The sequence below is a fragment of the Eptatretus burgeri genome, chromosome 5 (assembly GCF_056783735.1).
Source record: "Eptatretus burgeri isolate ZD-2024b chromosome 5, Ebu_testis_v1, whole genome shotgun sequence".
Classification (NCBI taxonomy): Eukaryota; Metazoa; Chordata; class Myxini; order Myxiniformes; family Myxinidae; genus Eptatretus; species Eptatretus burgeri.
In genome coordinates this window covers 29,474,739-29,497,034 of record NC_140965.1, presented here as the reverse complement: position 1 = coordinate 29,497,034, position 22,296 = coordinate 29,474,739, and the positions used below count along the sequence as shown (strand labels likewise).

Here is a 22,296-nt window from a genome sequence, read left to right as displayed (position 1 = left end):
CACACACACACACACACTGAGTAGATTACGCATCTCCGGTGATGGGAAATCCAAACAAAAGTGTCCATCCCTCGTGGTGGGAAAAATTTAAGTTCGTCGATCAATTTAAATTATTTTATGGGCTTTAATAAGGTTAATTGTGTTACACTCTTGGTTTCATTCAGAGCCAAAGTTCTGAGCTACTTTTACCGCCCAACACGAAATGGTGGTGAATCATCGGGTGGTAGAAGTTCAGCTTGTCTAAAAAGAGGGCAAAATATCTTGCTTGCAAAACAAAATTTGGCATCAACATTACTCATGCCTGTTCTCCCATCATTTCAAAAGTGAATATGATCTTTTTTGACGCAGCGCAGGAAGGGACTGCCTGAAATGGGAGACAGACGAACACACGGACAGACACCATGGTTCATTATACATAAAAGAAGACTTCCCTCCCAAGGAACTTCAACACAGAAAGAGATCATTCGCCCCATCAAGCCCACACAATGGTTGTCAACCTCACAGTTTTTCTTACACATTTTCAAGACTCGTGGAAGGGTTAGAATCCTGAATTGATCAGGACGCAACAGGCCAAAAGGAACAGTAGAGAGGGGGAGAGGGGCACCAACAGTGGAGTTTAAGGACAAAATAGAAGGAGACTTAGTATAGACAAACAATAGGGTGGGGAGGAATGGGGTGGACAGGATGGATACGGAAAGAAACTTCTTCCCCACACCCTTCTTCCTATCACCCTCCCCCTCCCCCCCAACTTTCTCTCGATTACTCCCTTCTCCCCCTCCCCATTCCCCTCCCCCCTCCCTTCTCTCCCCCACTCCTCTCTCTTTCTCAAACTCTCTTTCTCTCCATCACTCCCCTCTCTCTCCCCCACTTTACTCTCTCTCTCTCTCCCTCTCTCCCTCTCTCCCTCTCTCCCTCTCTCCCTCTCTCCCTCTCTCCCTCTCTCCCTCTCCTCTCTCTCCCTCCCCTTTCCCCCCTCTCTCTACATGTCCATGCTCTGTCCTTTTTAAATGTTGACCACACTCTGTCAAAGAGCATTGGTGCCACCAAAGCAGCTTCCTAAGCAAGGGATATACTCGGTGATTTGCAATTGCCTTCCCAGCAGTAGTTTGGACAGGGGTTTGTAAGTTGGCCATGGTGTCCATGATTGCTCACCTATGCTCTTCGTGAAGAACACCATGGAGATTTCTGACGTCCACCAACTAATGTCGGTAGATGGGACGCCCAGTTTGACGTCCATTGGAGGGACAGCACACACATTGATGATTCACCCAGCCTGTGAAACACCGGAATGACAGTTTACCGACTGGACTGAGATTCAAACCCAGACTAGACAGCTTTGAGGTGAGTGCGCATACCTTGAGGCAATCCTGTCTACCAAGGTTGCATCTGAATGCACTCTTTAATAAATTGTGATTCTATGTTGTATTTATACACCGAAAATGTATCTCGTTCAGTATAATGCATTTCTTCTGGTTGAATGTTGAGCTTTGCCTGCATGCAGAGCTTTTCAAAAGCAGCGCCGGAGGCGGCTGCCGGAACCTGGAGACAGCCGAACATACAAACACATGGACAGACACCACACTTCACAATATATGATAGATATACATGCATATCTCTCAATATATCTGTATCTGTGTAGTGTCTGTGTGGTGTTGTTTTGTCACTGAACGACCCCTTTAAACGTTTGTGAAATTGTACCAAACTTCCAATCCGCACCTATCCCTCCCATGTGTATGGCCTCAAGGGGTTTGCATTTTTCAATTTTTTTGGAAAATATTCACTGTTTTTGTTTTTTTTCAAATAAATTTTATTTTACTTTTTGACTCGAACTTGTCAAGCAGCCATGTTGAAGTCGCAGTGCTCAACTGCGACGTGGGGCGAAGGTATGTCATGTTTTCATTCCTTTATACAATTCACCATTTGAATTATTTTAGTGAAACAAGCCTATGACTAGTGATGTGTGTTTTTTGTTTTTTGGAAACATTGTCGAGGTTCGTATGAGAGCTAAAACACAATGCACAACAAGGGGGGCACGAGACAAGAGAGGCAGGAGAGGGAAGGACAAAACAGTGGGGAACAGACCTTTGGTCTGTGGAAGGGATAGGGATGGGGCGAGGAACACGGGATATACAAGATGGACACCACATGGACTTTCAGAACCTGACACGATTGAGAAGTTTCGGGAAGGAAGGCAAGGAATTTGAAGTAGGTGAGTTTGGGGTGGATTAATGGGGGTAGAAAAGATCATGGTTTTGGATGGGGGAACATAGGTGGTGGTAATCAGCTATTTTGAAGATCTGGAGGGAAGAATGGGTTTGAAGAGTGTGTGGGAGTTTATTCCAAAGGTGGGAAAAAAAGAGGAATGAAACAGTGAAGGTGAGCAGTAATTCATGATTTTGGCAGTTTCACCAGATGGGTGTTACTGGCGGACCTGAAGCGCTCTGCAGAAATATGGGGGGGGGGGGAACGGTTGAGGAGGTGGTAGAAGACAGAAAGACCACTGACCTGCCTGCAGTGAGAGAGTGAGAGGCCCAAAGACTCAGCCTCACCATCGGAGATACCAATGATCCCAAAGGCCTTGGTTTCCACATCGTGAAGCCAAGAAAGGTGAGAGGCAGAAGCACCAGCCCAGGGGGGAGAGCAGTACTCCAGCAGGCTGCTGACGAAAGCTTTGTATGTGGTCAGGAGCTCAGGTGGGCCGAGGAAGGACTTTGCACGACAGAGGATGCCCAGCCGGCGACTAGCTTTGGAGGCGAGGTTTGAAATGTGGCTTTCCCAGGAAAGATCATGTCAGACAGTGAAACCTAGAAGCTTGAATGAAAAGACTTCTTCAGGAGGATTGTTGGGAAATCGATGGGGGGCGGGGGGGTTCCAAATGGTCGTTTCGGAGAGACATAGTGAGAATGTGAGATTTGTCAGGATTGAAAGATATGTTCCACGTGTTGGACCAGTTTGTGATTTTATCCAGATCTGCAGAGAACGAAGAAGCTGCAGCTTGCCGGTCTGAGGGATGACAGATGGTACGGCAGAGGGTGGAGTCATCAGCAAAGAGATTAAGAGGATTTTCCATAGAGTCAGAGAGATCATTGATGAAAACCAGAAAAAGAACAGGGTCAAGAACGCTGCCTTGAGGAACTCCAGCCTGGACAGGAAGAAGGGATGATGGAACTCCATTTAGAGCCACACATTGGCTGCGAAAGAAGAGGAAGTCTGCGAGCTATGAGTGTAGATGTCCTTGGATGCCAAAGGAAGAGAGTTTGGTGAGCAGGGCGGGATGCCAGACCGTATTGAAAGTGAGCAATATGTCTAGTTAGATTGCTCTGATCTCATGTCTGGCATTGAGGACCTCCATCCATTGTTGAGAAAGCAGGAGCCACAAGTCCAGGCTGGAGTAACCTGGTCTAAAACCAAATTGATGATCAGAAATCAAGCCATTGGAGAAGAGGAAGGATTTGATGTCTGAAGCGATGATGGATTCCATAACCTTGCTGATGATTGGGAGAAGGCTGATTGGTCTGTAGTTGCAGGGATCTGTTTTTGCACCTTTTTATGCAGAGCGGTAATGTTTGCTGATTTCCAAGCAGATGGCAGATGACCTTGAACAAAGGCGAGGGAGAAGAGAACAGAGAGAGGGTGAGTAAGAGCATAGTCGCTGGTTTTAAGGAAACATGGGCTGATGCCTTCTGAACCGGTTGCAGAATCTGAGTCGAGGTTTGACAGCAAACTCTCCACTTTATCAGAAGAAAAGAACACAGAATCCAGGGACAGCTGGGTGCAGCTGTGTAAGGTGGGTAGAGAAAGCGATGACTTGCAGACACAAGATTTAGATGCAAACACAGAGTTTTGGCATTCAGCATTTTCATGTGTGGTATCAGCAGTGCAGCCATTTGAGTTAACGGAGAGGATGGAGGGGGAAATACACCAGAAACAGATTTGATTAGATGCCACCAGGATTTGGAGGAGGGAGAGCTGTTTGAGAGTTCAGACTTGAGATTAGAAAGATGTTGTTTTCTGGCTCTCCTGTGGGTAGATACACACTTGTTCTGAGCTTTATGGAAGGAAGCGAGATTACCTTCAGATGGATTTGCTTTCCATGAGGCAAAGGCAAGTTGTTTCATGACAACTGCCTCACCACAAGCTTCAGTGAACCATGGGTGGGAGGAAGGGTAGGACAACTGAAGATGAGAGGGGATACATCTGTGCATGAGAGAGAAAGCAAGTTTCTTTGAAAGAATTCCCAGAACGAGTTGATATTGGAGAAAGTAGCGATGGGAGACCAGTCTCGAAGCTTGATGCTGCTTGAAGACCCTGCCAATCAGCCTGAGTGAAATGCCAGACTCGACGGTGATGAGGTGGTTCTCGAATAACAGCCAGAGAGATGTCCACTTTGACAAGCATATGGTCAGAAGAACCGATTGGAGCGGAGCAATTTTCACGGAAATTTGTCACAATCAGATCCAGAAAAGATGAATTACCATTGGTTGAGATCTGTGTCAGGAAGTTCACCGATTGAGTCAGTCCCAATGAGTCACAGAAGTCTTTTGCTGAAGTGCCTTGACAGGTGAGAGAGGTACCCACACCTAGCCAACTGGCATGATGACAATTGAAGTGACCACAAATGAGGAAGAGACAGTTCGGATCAGAGGATAGAAGTTGGTCCATGTTTTCGGATAGTGTGGTGTAGATGGAGTCATCACTGTTAGGTGGACGGTACAGTACACATATAAACAAGAGGTGGGAGTGGAGGGAAGCCGTAGCCAGAGGTATTCCTGGGGGGTGTGGGGGAGAGAGGGCAGTGCATGGAGAGTGAGGAATGGAGTCTTTGATGAAGAGAGCAACCCCGCCACTAGGACGAGGCCCAGGTCTGTCATACCAGAGGAGGGATTAACCAGGGAGAGATACCAGGGAGTCAGAGACATCTTGAAGGAGGTAAGTTTCTGTTGAGATAAGGCAGATCATGTGTGGTTTGTCGGTGTCAACCTGCAAGTTTGAGCGAAGGCTCGGGATGTTTGAGGTCCACACTGTAAAGGAAGAGGTTGGGGAGGAGGCTTTGTGAGTGGGTCAGCTCAAATAGAAGGAAGATGGTGTGACGGCAGGAGGAGGGAGAAGAAAAGAAGGATTGGTACTCGTGGGTATGGAGGGAGAAAGGGTTTCTTTTGTTTTTTTGTGTTTTTTATTTTTTATTTTAAGACAAGAACTAGAGGGCGCAGTTGTGAGGGATAGACGGGGCGTGGTGGGAAAAGTGGGGAAAATTGGAGCTGATGTTTCGGGAGAGAATACAAATAAAAACGATTTTACACCTCGATGGGAAAGATGGGTATGGTAGGCCTCAAGGAAACTCGATTTGACAAGATCAATGAAAACTCACAAAATAGCTCAATTTTTGAAACACAACCGAACGAGGAACACACAGTAAAAGTAAACATGTAGGTAAGAAAATAAACAGCTAAAATGTGACAAATAACGACCAGAAACTTAACTTTGAGAAAGTCGGTGGAGACCCCTGAGAGAACCAGCCGTTGCCTCGAAACCCAGAACCAGAAGTCGAAACGTGTTTTGAAGTCGAAAGTGGTGAGGTGTTTTGAACTGTACAGCGAGAGTTGTTTTGAATTACGTTGTGGTGAGGAGTTTTGAATAACATGGCAGTGAGCTGCTTTGAATTATGTGGCGGTTACGTCGTGTTCAGGTGTTTTGAACGATGTGGTGGTAAAGGCCCGGTCACACCTTGACGTTTTAACCAGCGATGGCAACGTATTAAAATGTATGTAAAACGCTGGCTGACGTTGAACTTTTGATGTTTTTTTTTTAAGATTCGGACGTATTCATAGCGACTTGGTTGCATGCATAACATATTAGTAATGGATACAGAACGTTTCGTTGTGTTATAGATAACTTAGACCAACGAATGCTGACCTGTTGTCGGCCTACACAACCGATGCCCAACGATAGTCTAACTTAGGCATAGCGCGTTGCACGCATCGCCGACGATGTCGTGACGTAGCCTATTAAAAGGCTGACGCACAACGATTCGAATCATAACTGCCGTAGAAATGGAAGTGTCAACATCGCGGTCACACCTTGGCGATCTTACCAGCGTATGCCGACCTAAGAAAAATGTGTCTAAAACGTTGGGGCACGTCAAATACGGTATGAGTAAGTTTGGTATACGTGAGTAGAACGCTAAAGTACGCTATCATACGTCGTAGTAAGTAGAGTACGTCAAGAAATTTTAAACATGTTCAAAATTTTACGACGTACTCGGCGTATGACACACGTTCCGCATGCGATGGGGATAAGTTTTACACACGATATGTGGACGCTTACACACGTCCACAAACGCTACTTATAAGCTACTCATAAGTCGAAACACGTCGCGGTAATGTCTTTTTACGCGAAACTTATTTCTAACTTGTGTTTGACGTGCTTTGAACCAATTCTTTACGTAGTCCCAACACACATCGACGTATGTAGACGTATTCCAATGACGTCTTCTGGTCGACAAAAAAAAAAAATTAACGTGTTTCTAGGTTACAACTGCCATATAAAGACGTGTTCCCAGCGGTTTTGGGAATTGGTATATAAAAATGCTGCTCATAAAAGGGGAACCCAACAGTGTTTTCGAGTTCCTTTTTGAGTCGATGTCCATGTCAGCAGTATCAGTATCAGTATTAGTATTAGTATTAGTAGTAGTATTAGTAGTAGTTTGTTCATGTTGGCAGTAGTAGGTGAGTGTGAGGGGGAGGGTGTGGGTTATGATGGATCCTCCTTGCGTCCGCGTGTCCACGGGTAGGTTCATAGGCTGCCACTCAACGATTTAAATGGCTGCATCTCCACTATTGAAAGTAGACGCTTGCGCTCAACAATTGGATTTTTTTTACACTCAACGACTTTTAAACGGTACCACTCAGCTATTTTCATTGTTTACAATGAACGATTTAAATTGCTGTCACTCGCCTTTGTTTTTTGACGCTGAGGTTTTGAAATTCGAAGCGTTTCTTCTGAACGTGTTAAAACGCTCAAACTCGACTATTTTAAATAGACGCTGCCGATGGACAATTGGAATCATAGTCAAGCTAGACATCGAAGTGTGAACATCCTCGTCATGCCGAAGAAAAGTTTGAAGAATGCTGCAAATAAGTGTCCTGGCCGTGGCCGTGGACGCTGACGCAAGGACGATTCATTATACCGACGTCTTTCAGCCTATGAGTAACTTAAAAGTAACGTCTGTCGATGTGTGGCAACGATCGCGTAACGTGCCAACAACACGTTAATCCTAGGTTAGAAATAAGTTTCCGGTACGCTAAACATTACCTCGGCGTGTCTCAACTTATGATTAACTTACAAGTAGCATGTGTTGACGTCTGTCAACGATCGCAGACCGTGCATACAACTTGTGGCCAGCGTAGGGGAACGTGTGAGTCATACGCCGGCATACGTCGTGAAATTTCAAGCATGAAAAAATTTGAGGACAACCGAAAAGTACAACGTTTAAAGCCAGCGTACAACGACGTATGGCAGTGTTTTTCAGCATGCTCTCAATGTTATCAAAACTTACCCATAACGTATTCAACGTGTGCCAGCGTTTTAGAAAAAAAAATTCAAAAATCGGCATACGTTGGCTAAAACGTCAAGGTGTGACCGGGCCTTAAGGTGTTTTTAATAACGTGGCAGTGTACATGTATGTATATACTGTATGTGTGCACAATTTCTGAGCCTTAGGTCACTGTCAAGAAAATAAAAATTGAATGATGCACAGTGAGAAAGAATGTGTGTGTGTGTGTGTGTGTGTGTGTGTGTGTGTGTGTGTGTGTGTGTGTGTGTGTGTGTGTGTGTGTGTGTGTGTGTGTGTGTGTGTGTGTGTGTGTGTGTGTGTGTGTGTGTGTGTGTGTGTGTGTGTGTGTGTGTGTGTGTGTGTGTTTTGGAAAGCTCGCTGTTTGCTGGATGCAGCAGATGTCTCATGTAACCTTCCAATGATCCCTTCTCCTTCCAACCCACACCCTCTTACTTTCAAGGGGTTCAGAAGTTCATGGACCGTACGTTCTGTAGGATTAGTCTCAAGTCGTTTGAAAGCGTGTGTTCATGGGTGTTATTCTTTTGGAAGAGGACATTGATTTGAAGACCTTGACCTTTTAAAAGTACATTTCTAAGCTTGTGTGCGCAATTAATTTTAAAGCAGCCTTCAGGCAACCTGAAAAGCTGGCACATCACTTCATATGGAGAATCTTTATCTTTGGAGCTAATTAAATATATTAAGCTTGTGAAAATATTGGCTTGCAGTTGTTGTACTTCACAATAACAAAGGTATTTTTGATTTCCAGTTATTTTCAAATTTGAAAATAACGAGTAAAATTTATCCCAATGCAATTTTTATCCTTTTATTTGCTCACCATTCACAAGTTGAAAAAATGCAAACCAAGATACAGCCAATTAACAAATTGTTTAATATACCCATTAAAATCGAATCCAAGCAGTGAAACAGTGTGGCCTGTGAAATGATGACACATTTGAAATTCCAAAAGAAAAGTTTGAAATGTGTACAGTGTAAAGCAATTAAAAAAGTTGCGTGTTCAAAATGTTCTTGAAGCAAGATCATCACAATCCTCAAGTGTCGCGGTTTATTTTATATTTCAAACTGAAAGTAATGGTTATTCATGGAAAAGTATCCCCTTACTCATTACTTCTACAGGTATTTGTTGATTAAATGATAACAAAGTTTGCACTTCTTGGACAATTGTGATTATTTCCTTCCGAGATCTTTTTGAACCCGTCATGTATGAGTGATAATTTTTAGCAATTTATTTGTTGTGGACAACATATTCAATGTGATTGCAATCTTTTTTTTTGTCTGTACTTCCCTCTATTAACTGCCACTTTCAATGAATACACGACTTGTAAGATTGGGGCACCCCAAACTGTAATTTATTTGATCGTGGAGTGGAATTTTTTGAATGCTGTGTGGATTCTCAGAACCCGCAAACCAAGTAGTTTGTCTTTGTAGAAGCAATTTTCAGCAGATACGGGCCTCATCTGAAAAATCAGATGGTGTGAGTTCAGATGTCTGAACAGTGTTTCCTCATGATTTTCTTGATTGACGATGAGCATCTTTTCCACGAGATTGTTATACGATGCACCGTGTGGTTCTTGCAATCGATGCTTATAAATCTGCAAAGAAATGAAAACCGTCGTCATTGTTTTGGGTGCATTAGTTAACTTCAACATCTGCAAGCACTTTTCAAAAACACAAAGTTAATTTGCCTCTATCCAAGGGATTAAAGCTGGAATTAGGAGCCACCTACTTATTATGTAAGCGGAGGAGGGAGGGGGTAAATTGGAAAATAATTGAAGCTCGAACTCTTGCCAGAGCTTCGGGGTGTTTACAACAAGTCGAAAAACGTTTCAAGGCTAAAACAAATCCTGGGCAGCAGCTTGCCACTCCGTTGTCGCAGGATACTCAACTGAAAGTGGTCGGAATTTGGAAGACAGTGTGGTATCTTTGTCCACTATTAAGCAGTCCTCGCAGATGGGTACTCTGGCTTACATTCCTTCCAATGAATGTCAACATATTGTCTTGCCCTGCATTGAAAACACTGTAGTGACAGTTTATAACTGGGTCGACATTTGAACCTTGACTCAAGAACTAGTCTTGCTCTTGAAGACTAGTGTCGATCTGTGCCCTGGTAGAACAATGAATGGAATTGACAGAACGTTGATCGAGGTATACTAACCAATGTGGGAAGCAAGGAGAAGGTGACGTTTTGGCTATTGAGCTTCGTCAGTCATTACTGATAGGCAGTGACTACTGATAGAAACCTTATGAATAAGTTAGAAAAACAAAAAGAGCACTTCTGATTCACTGAGTTGTCTTGCACTTACAGATCAAAATAGTTGGATAGGTTGTGCTAATTTTCATTTTTAATGATATTTGCAATTAACTTCAACACCGGAGTTTCCCTTGAGGCCCATCAAGCCTGCATAATGGTTGTTTGTATATGGTCTATATTTTTAAAATTATGAGTGTCAAACAAGGAAGCAAGACGTACCATTTTTGAAAATCTTTGGCATGACTCGGCCAGGGTCGGGTTCAAACCACCAACCTCCCAGATTCAGAGCAGACTCTCTTAAACACTGCACTACAGTCTTGATAAATGGGTGAGCAATTATTCAAAACCATGTGTGAAAGCATGAGGATATGCGAAAAGATTCCCTTGAAATAAAAATCTCCATAAATTGAAAGAGAATTCCTCGAAAGTTTTCATTTATTGATTCTGCATGCAGAAAAATAACCACATCGTGTCAAAATGTCTATTACGTCTGCTGCCGAATTTGTTTTTTGTAAATATGTCGGAAACTTTTGAACTTTGCTTTTCTAAACAAATGTGTGTGTTGTCTTTTCATCTACAGTTATATTGCTGATGCTGCCATGTGGAGAATATGCTTTCCCCACCTGCAATAAACGTGGCAACAGAAATCTGGATGGATGTTGCAAGCACGCTTTAACTTCAGAAACGGCTGCACTTACCTATTTCATCTTGAATGAAACAACTCAGAAGTAAATCTTTGACAGCGAGAAGAGGCCCAAGCCTTCAGAAGATCATCAAAACTTGTTAAATACATGACTTGCCATGGTCACCTGAAAATGCTTGCTGGTGACAACCCTCACATCGTTCCATTTCCACCCCCCTTCTCCTTTTGAACTTGACCCAGATGTGTGCTTGCTTTGGCCAAGCCTGAAACTTAACTTCTTTTCATTTCAAACAATTCGTTTCTTTGTGGCTTCTAAAAGACGAAAACAATGGATCACCTTATATTTGATAATCATTATATTTGATAAAACAGTGGAGGAGCTCCAGCCATTTCCTTTTGGTTTTGGTAGGAATTCATGGCATTAGCTGTAACAATGCTCCATAAAATGAGGGCAGATTGATTGGAATAGTTTGCTCTCGTTGAATGTCAGGTCCACCTATGGCACAAGACTAGTTCCTTTTTGAGGTGTAGTGTAACAGTCCTATTTAAGACAATGCTCAGGAGAAATTATTTAAGCTGAGTGAGGGTGGATAGCTGACAGCATACCAGCAGTACACACTATGAGAAAGTTTGCAGGTAGGACGGACTGCTGGTCTTAGACTTCTCGAGATAGATCAATGCTAAGCTCACTGAATTGATGCTTTTGTTGACGTCTCGATGGAATTTTGGGGGGATTTCTTTTTTTCCTTGAGAATCTGTACCCTTAATTAGTTAAAGTGTTTTTTTTTTGGCGCAGTTTTATTTTTGGATGTTTCTCCCTCAACCATGTACAAAAATTTGGAAGTGATCCGCCAGGTGTGATTGAACCAACAAGAAAACAAAAACTTTCACTTTATCAACTGCGACATTTCTTGCCTCTTTGCGGTGACAAGTCCAGAGTTTTCAACAACAAAAAAATTCCCAATTCTTCCTTTCACCACTCAACCCCCTCCCCTCTCCAGCCATCGTTTGAGTAAATGCGAATGCATTGCTTGCTAGTTCATCGTCGCCCCCTGCCCCGACCATCCCGCCGCCCTGATCCCCGTCATCTTCTACTTCTCCTCCTGCTCTTCAGTGCAACATCGTTGGGACTGCTTGCTTATTATGTATCGAGAAGCAGCAGGCGTGTGTCTCTATTTGTTGCCCCCACGCCCAACCGTGGAACACAAACCACTCATTTGCCATTCCGGCCTCTTCAGAGCTGCTCAGAGCCTTGGGTCAAGGGAATCAAACATCGACGAAGCACAGAGAACTTGGAACCTTCTCTGATGAAGTCAAACATTTCTGGAAGTCTATTCGCAAAGCACAGTTGGGTGAGTTTGTGCAATATGTTATTGATTTATGCATCTGCAGACCTTTCACTTTATCTATCAAGCTGTTTCGTTTGTTGCAAGTCTTGTAATGTAGGTTCCATGATATTCTACACTTTCATCCTTTACAATAGTAAGATGCTCAAATGTATAATTGTGAGATTAATTTCCCCGGGAAGAGCTTACTTCAGGAGTATTCATAAAGTTTTTGTTTCCTGATTTGTGTTATTCTTAAGATTTCTTCATTCACAGTGCTTTCTTCTGATGTGACTCACCTGAGATTTGATTAATCTCACCTCCTGTGTCATCTCACTCCTTGAATCGACCCCTAGTTTTATTTCTCATCTTTTGCTTTGTGCCCATTTCAATTCCCAAAACTTCCCACTTTGATGCCCTTCTGTCCATACCACAATGCTTCTACTGTTGTAAAATGTATTTTCTGCCTTTTGTTGGCTTTCTTTACTGCCATGTGTTTGAGGGTGATTCAGAAAATGTATATCTTGACAGAGAAAATATTTGCTTGAAATATCTTATTTATTTTTCAACGTAGCACCGAGCTACACTTGGTCGAATGCTGCAGCTGCTGCTCGACTTTGCTTATCTTGTAGAAGTCCTTGACCTACTTGTCCAGAAAGGAAATCACTGCTGCGATTATCTCATCATCAACAAAATTTCCACTAAGCTTGTCCTTCAAGTTTGGGGAACAAGTCCATGGGAACCAAATCTGGTTGAGTCGGCTTGAAGAAGAAGCTGATTAAGCCACAGGTGGTCGCTGTGGTCACAGTATCCTGGACTGTGTGAGGTGTTGCATTCTCCTGGAGAAGCAGCTCTCCTCCACTCGCCTTTCCACCGTGCTTGTTCTTGATTGGTTCTTAAATCTGTCACAGTTGATCAGCATTGTCCTCTGATTGATGGTCTTACCATTTTGAAGGTTAGTCAGTTATGATCCACCCCTTCAATATCCCATGCAGAAATAGGTGTTTTCGCTTGTGTTTTGTTAATTCCTTATGATTATTGGTTCAAAATGAATAACACTGGGTGATGATGATGGAGTCATTTACCATCTTAGTCATTGTTTCCTTTTCTCTAATGGTAATAAACACCTTACATACTTGCTTTAGCCATGTCAGTTATTTATCGTACTCTTGTAAACCCTTAAATATAACTCGGGATCTTTATACAAACACTCCTCCACCCCCACCATCTGATATGATTTGTCTGGCATTTATTTCTCACTTGCCTGGCAAAAATGATGGCATTAAACTGCTTTGCTATAGTTATTTATTCCAAACCAATGTTTATTTGCTCAACTAAAATATGTCACTTGCAAATTAAAAAAAGACATTGGATCCTCTTTTACTATTTTTTTGACTACATGTAACAATATATTGGTTTACTTGATTTATGTGGTCATTCCTTGAGAAGTCAAAACTACACAGCCCTACAAGGCATTTGTCTGGAACTCATGGAGTACTGCTTTCTCCGATGGGCTGGCACTCCAGCATCACATCTGTCTCTCCAGGGTTCTGTGGAATGTAAAACTCATAATTGGAATCTCTTTCAATGAGGTCTATACATAATACCTGCTCTCACATCACAGGCAGATGGATGGCCTGTTTTCTGTTTTTTTTGTTTTTCAACTCCTCTCCATCTTTGGAGATCCCTCTGGAAATCCAAACCGATGTCAGGATGCACGCGTTCTTCCAGAAACCCTCTCCTGGTTAGATTTCCAAAGTCCAAACTGACTGCACACCTCATTTCCTTGTTTATATAATACAGTACCTCGCTTCTCCCATCTATGGAACAGCCTTCCAGAGACTGTTCTGTCTCACTCTTCCCTTCAGGGCTACAAGCAAGTGGTACACCAACCATCTCATGTCACCCCCCTCTTCCCCCACTCTCAATTCATACATGCAATCTTTTCTATCTTTCGTAACCATACCTCACTCAACCCTCTTCCTTACAGGTTAAAGTTTCTTCCGCTCCTCTCTCTCCTCTTTTCCTATTCATTAACTCCCTTGCTTATTGAGTTCAACTCTTGCCCTGCTGCAATAATGGGTGGGGTATGAGGGGGTTGAATGATGGGTTGGGGAAGAAGCATGTGGTGGTGAAGCAAGATTGATACAAATCATACTCTTGGATAGGGGATCTCAGATCATGGTGAACAGCTGTCTTGAAGGCTAAGAGGGAAGAATCAGATTTAAAAGAATATGGAAGTTGGTTACCCAGGCAGGAAAAAAGAGGAACAAATGAGTGGAGGTGAGCGGTGATTCTGGATTTTGGGAGTTTCACCAGAAGGGGGCTGATGGTGGACCACGTGCGTCCTTTAGAAACCTGGGGGTGGGGAGTGGGGTTGGGACAAAACATTAAAAGAGCAGAGGGTGCAAGACGAGAAAGGACGTGGTAGAAGACAGAGAGGCCACTAACCTGTCTGCGATGGGAAAGTGAGAGGAAAGTGATAAAAAAAAGGTTAATTTCCTTTTAAGAAGATGCCAAATTAAACTTCCATTAACTTTGAATCACTTTATTCACACTGAAGTACATCAAGTGCTTAAAATAGATCTCATTGCTTCTGAAATATTCATTTTGAGGATAAATTGCTTAAAAAGTAGGAAATAAATTAGAACTCTAATGTTTAGATCGTGAAGTGTTACATTTAGGGGAGGTTGTGCGTTTATTTTATCTATAGTCATTTCTGGTGTGTTGATTTTGTGTTTTCTCAGGCAATCTCAGACTATTATTTGCTGTATATGCCTTTTCACAAGGATATACAAGGAACTTGGGAACAAGGGGAAGCCATTTGGCTCATAATGCCTGTGTTTTATCCACACCTCATTAATTTAATCGATCAGTTTATTTACCTCTTTTTAGTTGGTAGGGTAGGAGGAGGATGGAGGAAACAGTGGGGAAGGATTTCCCTGGGTGTTTTATTATTTGTTTTCTGGGGGATAGAGAGATCACAGTCAGTAGCTTGAGGAATGAACAAACACAGACTTTTTGATGAAACCCTCTCGCAAACATCACAATCAGTGTGTGTGTGTGTGTGTGTGTGTGTGTGTGTGTGTGTGTGTGTGTGTGTGTGTGTGTGTGTGTGTGTGTTTTTTTTGTCTCGCAACACTCTCCTCTCCACACGTGAGCAGTCTAAAGTGTCAAAACGTACATTTCAATTATATGTAATTAATAGACGTATGTGAGTGAAGTGAAGGTGCAACCGACGATCAAACTACGTAATTAATAGATATATAGTCACACAGCTTCAATGTGAAAGGAATATTCCACTCGTATGTAATTTTATTTATGGACGTTTGTGTACTCCACAACCAACGTTCAAACAAGACGTGATTAATCGGCATATAGTCACATGGCTTCATGGACTGACTGGCGGCTTCACAGACGGAGTGACCGTGCTTTTTGTTCTGTATATATATATATATATATATATATATATATATATATATATATATATATATATATATATATATATATATATATATATATATATATATATATATATATATATATATATATATATATGCATATATACATATATATATATATATATATATATATATATATATATATATATATATATATATATATATATATATATATGCATATATATGCATATATATATATATATATATATATATATATATACATATATATATGCATATATACATATATATATATATATATATATATATATATATATATATATATATATATATATATATATATATATATATATATATATATATATATATATATATATATATATATATATATATATATATATATATATATATATATATATATGTATATGTATATATATATATATATATATATATATATATATATATATATATATATGTATATATATATATATATATATATATATGTATATATATATATATATATATATATGTATATGTATATGTATATATATATATATATATATGTATATGTATATATATATATATATATATATATATATATATACATATATACATATATATATATATATATATATATATATATATATATATATATATATATATATATATATATGTAACAGGGCGTGGTGGCATGCGCCTGTAATCCGGCTACTCGGAAGCTTGGGTTGGAGGATCGCTTGAGGACGGGCGCTCTGCGCTGGGCCACGCTATGAGAGGGTGTAGGGCAGCCCGGAATCATGGCGAAACCCAATCCTTATCCCTATCGTAAGAGGCGACCAGGGTTGTGTCAGGAAGGGGATCCGGCGTAAAACCTGTGCCAAATCAGTATGCAGATCATAACGGATGATCCACTGTGGCGACCCCTAACGGTAGCAGCCGAAAGAAGAACAATATATATGTATATATATATATATATATATATATATATATATATATATATATATATATATATATATATATATATATATATATATATATATATATATATATATATATATATATATAATTTTCGTGTGTCAGGGTGCATTCTTCTATGGGTCTTTCGGTGCCAATGTTGTACTGGGTTATCAGTTGATGAACTGTAGCCTGTCAGTTGTTCTGCACAATTCGTGTCAGCCTCCTTTGGCCTCTTTCATAAATGAGCCCTTTTCGATCACTGGCCTGCCGTTGGCTGGATGTCCTTTCAGTTCTCGACCATTCTTGAAATACATGGGAAACTGTTGAGCATGAAAAACCCAGCAGCGTTGCAGTTTTTGACCCACTCAAACCATTGCACCTGACACCGACGACCATACCCCATTCAAAGGTACTCAAATATTTTGTCTTGCCCATTCACCCTCTGAATGGCACACACACACACACACACACACACACACACACACACACACACACACACACACACACACACACACACACACACACACACACACACACACACACACACACACACACAATCCATGTCTCAGTCGTCTCAAGGTTGAAAAATCCTTCTTTAACCTATCTCCTCCTCTTCATCTTCACTGATTGAAGTGGTAGGATTTAACAGGTGCAATAAATAAGGGATCATAGCTTTCACCTGAATTCACCTGATCAGTCCATTTCATGGAAAGAACAGGTGGTTCTAATGTTTTGTTCACCGAGTATATATATAGTATGTGTATTATTGTTTTGAGGTTAACCTCTATTTTTTTCAAGTTTATAATCGTAAAAGAATGACATAAGAACTGAATTTCAGTTTGCTACAGTTGAGGAGATATTTAGTGGTTTATTTGTGAAATGATATCACAGTTGTATTAATTATAATGAGTATTTCTATGATGGTGACAAGCAGGGTCCTTGGTTGTGGGTGAGCATTCTGTGATCTTTCTGGGAAAAGAAAATGGTTAAGTAACTTTCCTGCACTAAAGGTTAGTATGCTTCTGGCATTAAGACTTAACCATACCAATTTATATCAGTGTGTAAGTGCAGTCAAAGGGAATACCTTGGAAGCGAGTTTGAAGATTTCATGAGTATCAACTCTACTTTCAAATTTCTAAACAAATAAATAAGAATATATTTACCTCCACCACCGAAGGTGGAAGGAGATTATATTTTCACTCCTGTCTGTCTGTTTGTGTGCAGGATATCTCAAAAAGTTATGGGTGGATCCAGATGAAATTTTGTGGACAGGTTGGGTATGTGACAAGAAGAATTGCTTCAATTTTGGCGAAGATCCAAATCCGGATCCGGATCTGATCATTTTTCAAGTGAATCTTCACCATTGATAATTAGGGCCAAAAACGATCGAGAGCATGATATTTAAAAAATCTATTGGGCCAGATATGTTCTCATGGATCAGGCATTTTGTGGTGGTGGTATACACTCTACCAAGTGCCCTTCTATTTTGTCTTGCAATTGTCCGATGAAAATTCATCCTCAAGACTACACTTTTACATATTATGGCTTATTATTATTATTATTATTATTATTATTATTATTATTATCATAAATGGCTGCACTTGACATTCCATTCAGGCACTGTTATCCCACAGAACTTTGTTCAACTTCATATTTTGTCTCCACTTATGATGTGTTGTTCCATAGCACCAGATACATTAAAACCTGTTCCAAGATGTTGGAAGTGCTGTAAAATATTTCCGCTTCTTGTAACCAAATATTCTGTGCTGATGAATATTCCATTATGTGGTTTATAATCCACATCCTCATGAGAATTCAGAGGATTGGAGGGGAGAAATAAATCTTTGGAAGTAAAGACAAGGATCAATATATTTATCTTACCTTGTCTCCTGCTCTGCATCCAGTTTATCCATTCAGAGATTATCCCACAAACAATGCAGTTGCATAATATTCTTTGGAGTATTTATTCGTATTGTCGGAATGTTACCATTGTCAAGTTTGCTTTTTGTGAGCTTGTGTTTTTAACGCTTATTCTTCTAATAGTGATTTTTGGAAGAAAGCAAGCTCCCTTGAGAAGTGTATATAGTCGAGCGTAACTCAGCAGTGAATAAACCTACATATAAAATCGAGCCACGTCCGACCTTGTATTGGCAATCCGGGAAGAAGGAAATGACAGAGATTTTACCTTTGCATCATCAGTGGAGCCTGAAGATCAAGAAGCATCTCCTACAATGAGACTGAACCACAAAGCTTGTTGCACTCATATCACGACAGGTCTTTGGTCTCTGTTTGTTTTTGTTTTTACCACTGCTCTGGTCAAGCTCTCTCTACACTCATAGCCCTCACCCCATGGGTTCTCCAGGACACGCACATTCTTCCACTAATCTCCTTCTGGTTAAACTCTGAAAATCAACGTTCACCACCAATCTCGACTTGTTCATTCCTCTTTTCTCCCATTTATGGAACTGCCTCCTGGCGGTGGTTTGATCTCACTCTTCCCTCCAGCACATCACGGTGGCAGTGGCACCATCATTTATTTTCAACCCCATCCCAACATGTGATTTTTTTTTCTTCCCCAATTAATCCTACCTAACTGAGTCTTTTTATTTGCAGCAACTGTTTCCTCTAATATCTCTCCTCTTTTCCTGCCATTTTATCCCCTTGCTTATTCTATCAGGCTGCTGCCTCATTGCCACACTTGACAGCGCATTGCCTTTTTGTCCTTTTTCTCCTCGCTCTTCCATGAGCCTGGATTTTGAACATGAAAACAAAACAAAAGGAACTCTCCGAGAATAGGTTCTTACCTCAAGCATTATATTTTATTCGCAGTTAGTTTAATGTGAAAGTTCTGCTGCATTTTCAGGTATGTCAATCCTTTTCATACATGTTCTTGCTTTTCATGCCTATCCCATTCATGGAGACATTGAATACCACTAACAGAGCCACTCTTCCCTCTCCTCTCGCAAAACCCTCCACATCAGCAGTCTTGCTTCAAGAGCAGTTACTGTCACACATCATGATGTTCTCTGTCACCCTATTGGATGTTGACAAGACATGGTGTCTGCTTCTGAAACTGCAGTGAGGCTAGTCTGTAATTAGCTCAGAATTCCACTACCAGTGAACTTACATTTAGATATTTTAATTGCGATTTTTATCTTCTTTTTTTGTTTGTTGAATACACAAAGAAAAACGTTGGATGCATTTTTTTATTATTATAGATTTTGATATGTACTGTAGTGGATATTTGTATCGATGCTCACTGTCTCTTGTTTAGCAATACTGCAATATGATGAAATGATACATTCTGCAGACTGGTCTTAGTTGGAAAAAAAATTGTTTCCAGTGTTGCCATAAAAATGTCCATCTAAAAGATAATGTTTAAGCATGCCTGAGTACAGACATAATGCTGCTTTCACACCTTCGAAACATGTGAAACACATCTGCACTACTGTGTTAATTATGTGAAATATACATCAATAACCATGCTGCAGTACACAATCACCACATTGCTGTACTGTACAATAAGATAAATGTGCTATCTGCTTCATACATACACGATTTCTCAAACGTTCCATACAAAGTTCAAACATTGTGACCACCAGAGCAGGAGTCACAAAGCAAATTGTAGAATGCAATTTGCAAGACAAGAGTTGCAATCCCTAATTATGAGGCACCAGCAAAAGTGGCACTCCTGTGCAAAAGAAAGGTGAATACAGCGCATGTACTCTGAGTAGAAGAGAGAAAATCCCGATGTGAGAAAGCAAAATGTTCAGTTCTCCCAGAACTGAAATGCATGTCATCAAGAGGCAAAGAGAACCACGAGTTACCAGAATGTGCCACTGTCCAAACTGGCTTTAATCCGCGCTGCTGCACATGCAGTCACCATCCACACATGCGCAGACAAAACTTTGGAATACATCACACAAAATGTCTCACTTTGGCTGACAGGATGGAAGAAGATTCCGTGGAGCTGACAGGTCAGCCTCGATGTACAGGGTGATCACATGAAACCTTCACATCTATCTATCTATCTATCTATCTATCTACCCATCTATCTATCTATCCATCTATCTGTCTATCTATCGATTATAATATACAGTAAATGCAACTTGTCAGATTGTATCTGAGCAGAGTAAACATCATGACCACACCACAACATTTACAATGCTGAATAATACCTCATTTAAAAGCTCTTGGGTCTAAAGAGTGCACGCGGAAGCTTATAAATATTGATATTCATGCAATTTCGAGTTGTATTCATTTTTTTGTGTGCGTGGTGTATCTGCTCACAAGCATTGCTTCCATATATATATTTAAAAAAAAAAAATATATATATATATATATTCATATAATCACAAACTATTTAGTCAATTCTATCAACGTGTAATGACCTTTCCATCGATTCACTTTACTGAGAAACCTTATCAGTCTTAACAGTTCGTCACTATTATATTGTCAAAGGAAATACAGAGCAAAAAATAAAACATTACTTTTATTATTAGAAGTGGCCTTATAAAAACGCCACAATGAGCTATTTTCACATAGACATGCACCTTGACACGGACGTCCCCCCAAGGTGGAAAACCCTCTTGGGGAAGGGGGAAAGTTAAGTTGCTACAACCTCCACGGTGTGATCCTGAGTCCTCCTGTCAAGGTTGGTTGAGATTGAATAAGTAACGACCGAATGTATCGTGGTCATAAATGCAGAGAGAGAGAGAGACAGAGACAGACAGACAGACAAAGAGACAGACACACACAGACAGACACCAAAGAGCATATTTTAGTATGATTGTCAGACCAACTAATACCTTCAAAACCTGATGTAACTGACAAATTGGGACTAACAGGTTTGACATTGCATTACAAAACGCACCATCTCTTGGATTGATTAGCTGGTAATCTCATCTGCTAGCATTAATAGGTGGCATTTCATACACCACTGTGTATTTTGTGGATCATAGGCGAGTTATTGCAGAACCCAGAACAAATTCCAAATTTCTGCTAACTTCAGTGCAGTGCAAGGCTGGTTCATGAAAGGATTGGACGAAAAACTTTTCCGAGCTGATCCGACAAGAACATTGTAGTAATTTGGACTGTTAAAGACGTAGTCACAGTTATAGTTGTTGGAGAACACTGGCTTGACAGTACTGAAATATTTAATTCCTTCTTGTGTCCTCATGGTGCAAAATCATTCCCTGGCCTGAGGCAGCGCATAATTATTTTTTTTTGCTTTTCCTTATGTCGAGGTGTTAATTGTTTATTACACCTCAAATTGTCACAAAAATTGTTTGTTGTATTCAATTTGCTCCACTGCTTGTCCTTTACACCTGGATCCTGATGTAACCTCAGCAATCATTTATAAGACACTGCACATTAATTTCATGTCATAGGGTTTGTGCCAATTTCCAGTCTGACCTTGCTTGGAACCAATTTTATGATGAATATCATTGCTGAAGCATTGCCATTTACATTTATCCTCATTACATTCAGCAACATGAGACCACATTCCAGTTTTAGGTGGCAAAGAGACATATTTTGACAATAAAATTGATAGAGGAGGTTTGGAGATATATTTCCTGATCTACTGCCCATCAGTTCTCAAAGCTGTATATTTTCATTCTATAAAGTCGATAGCTGGTAATTTTGACAATATTTAGAGCTTCTTTCCAAGAGCAATTTAGAAGATTATCAACATTATCGATGGGGTTGAAATGTGATTGAAAATAAATCAGTTATGTGACTGGAGAAGTTGAACACCTTCCAGTTGCCAAGTTGAAAATGCTGAGGACAACTCTGCTCTAATTATACAGAAAGTTTGTGTGTGTGTGTTTGTGTGTGTGTGTGTGTGTGTTTGTGTGTGTGTGTATATATATATATATATATATATATATATATATATATATATATATATATATATATATATATATATATATATATATATATATATATATATATATATATATATACACATATATAATAAAATGTTTGGCTGGTTCTTGAAAAGCTTGGACGAAAAAGTTTTCCCAACTGATCCCACAAGAACATTGGAGTAATTTGGACTGTTAATTTGAACACAATGGAAGTAATTAGCCCTGCAGTAGCCTCTTGATTTTTTTTTGTTTACTTGGAAA

The 22,296-nt window shown here is 40.3% G+C and overlaps 1 protein-coding gene across 9 annotated transcripts in view; it reads left to right on the top strand.

The window, feature by feature from the left end:
• LOC147026140 (bifunctional heparan sulfate N-deacetylase/N-sulfotransferase 2-like) overlaps positions 1-22,296 on the top strand; it is a 555,697-nt gene that overhangs the window by 137,002 nt on the left and 396,399 nt on the right. For all 9 annotated transcript variants that reach the window (XM_085881257.1, XM_085881255.1, XM_085881258.1 and 6 more), the window contains one exon: positions 10,402-11,816. In XM_085881257.1, coding sequence (XP_085737383.1) covers positions 11,481-11,816 — 336 coding nt within the window. In that variant the 5' untranslated portion in view covers positions 10,402-11,480. The remainder of the gene's footprint in view (positions 1-10,401; positions 11,817-22,296) is intronic.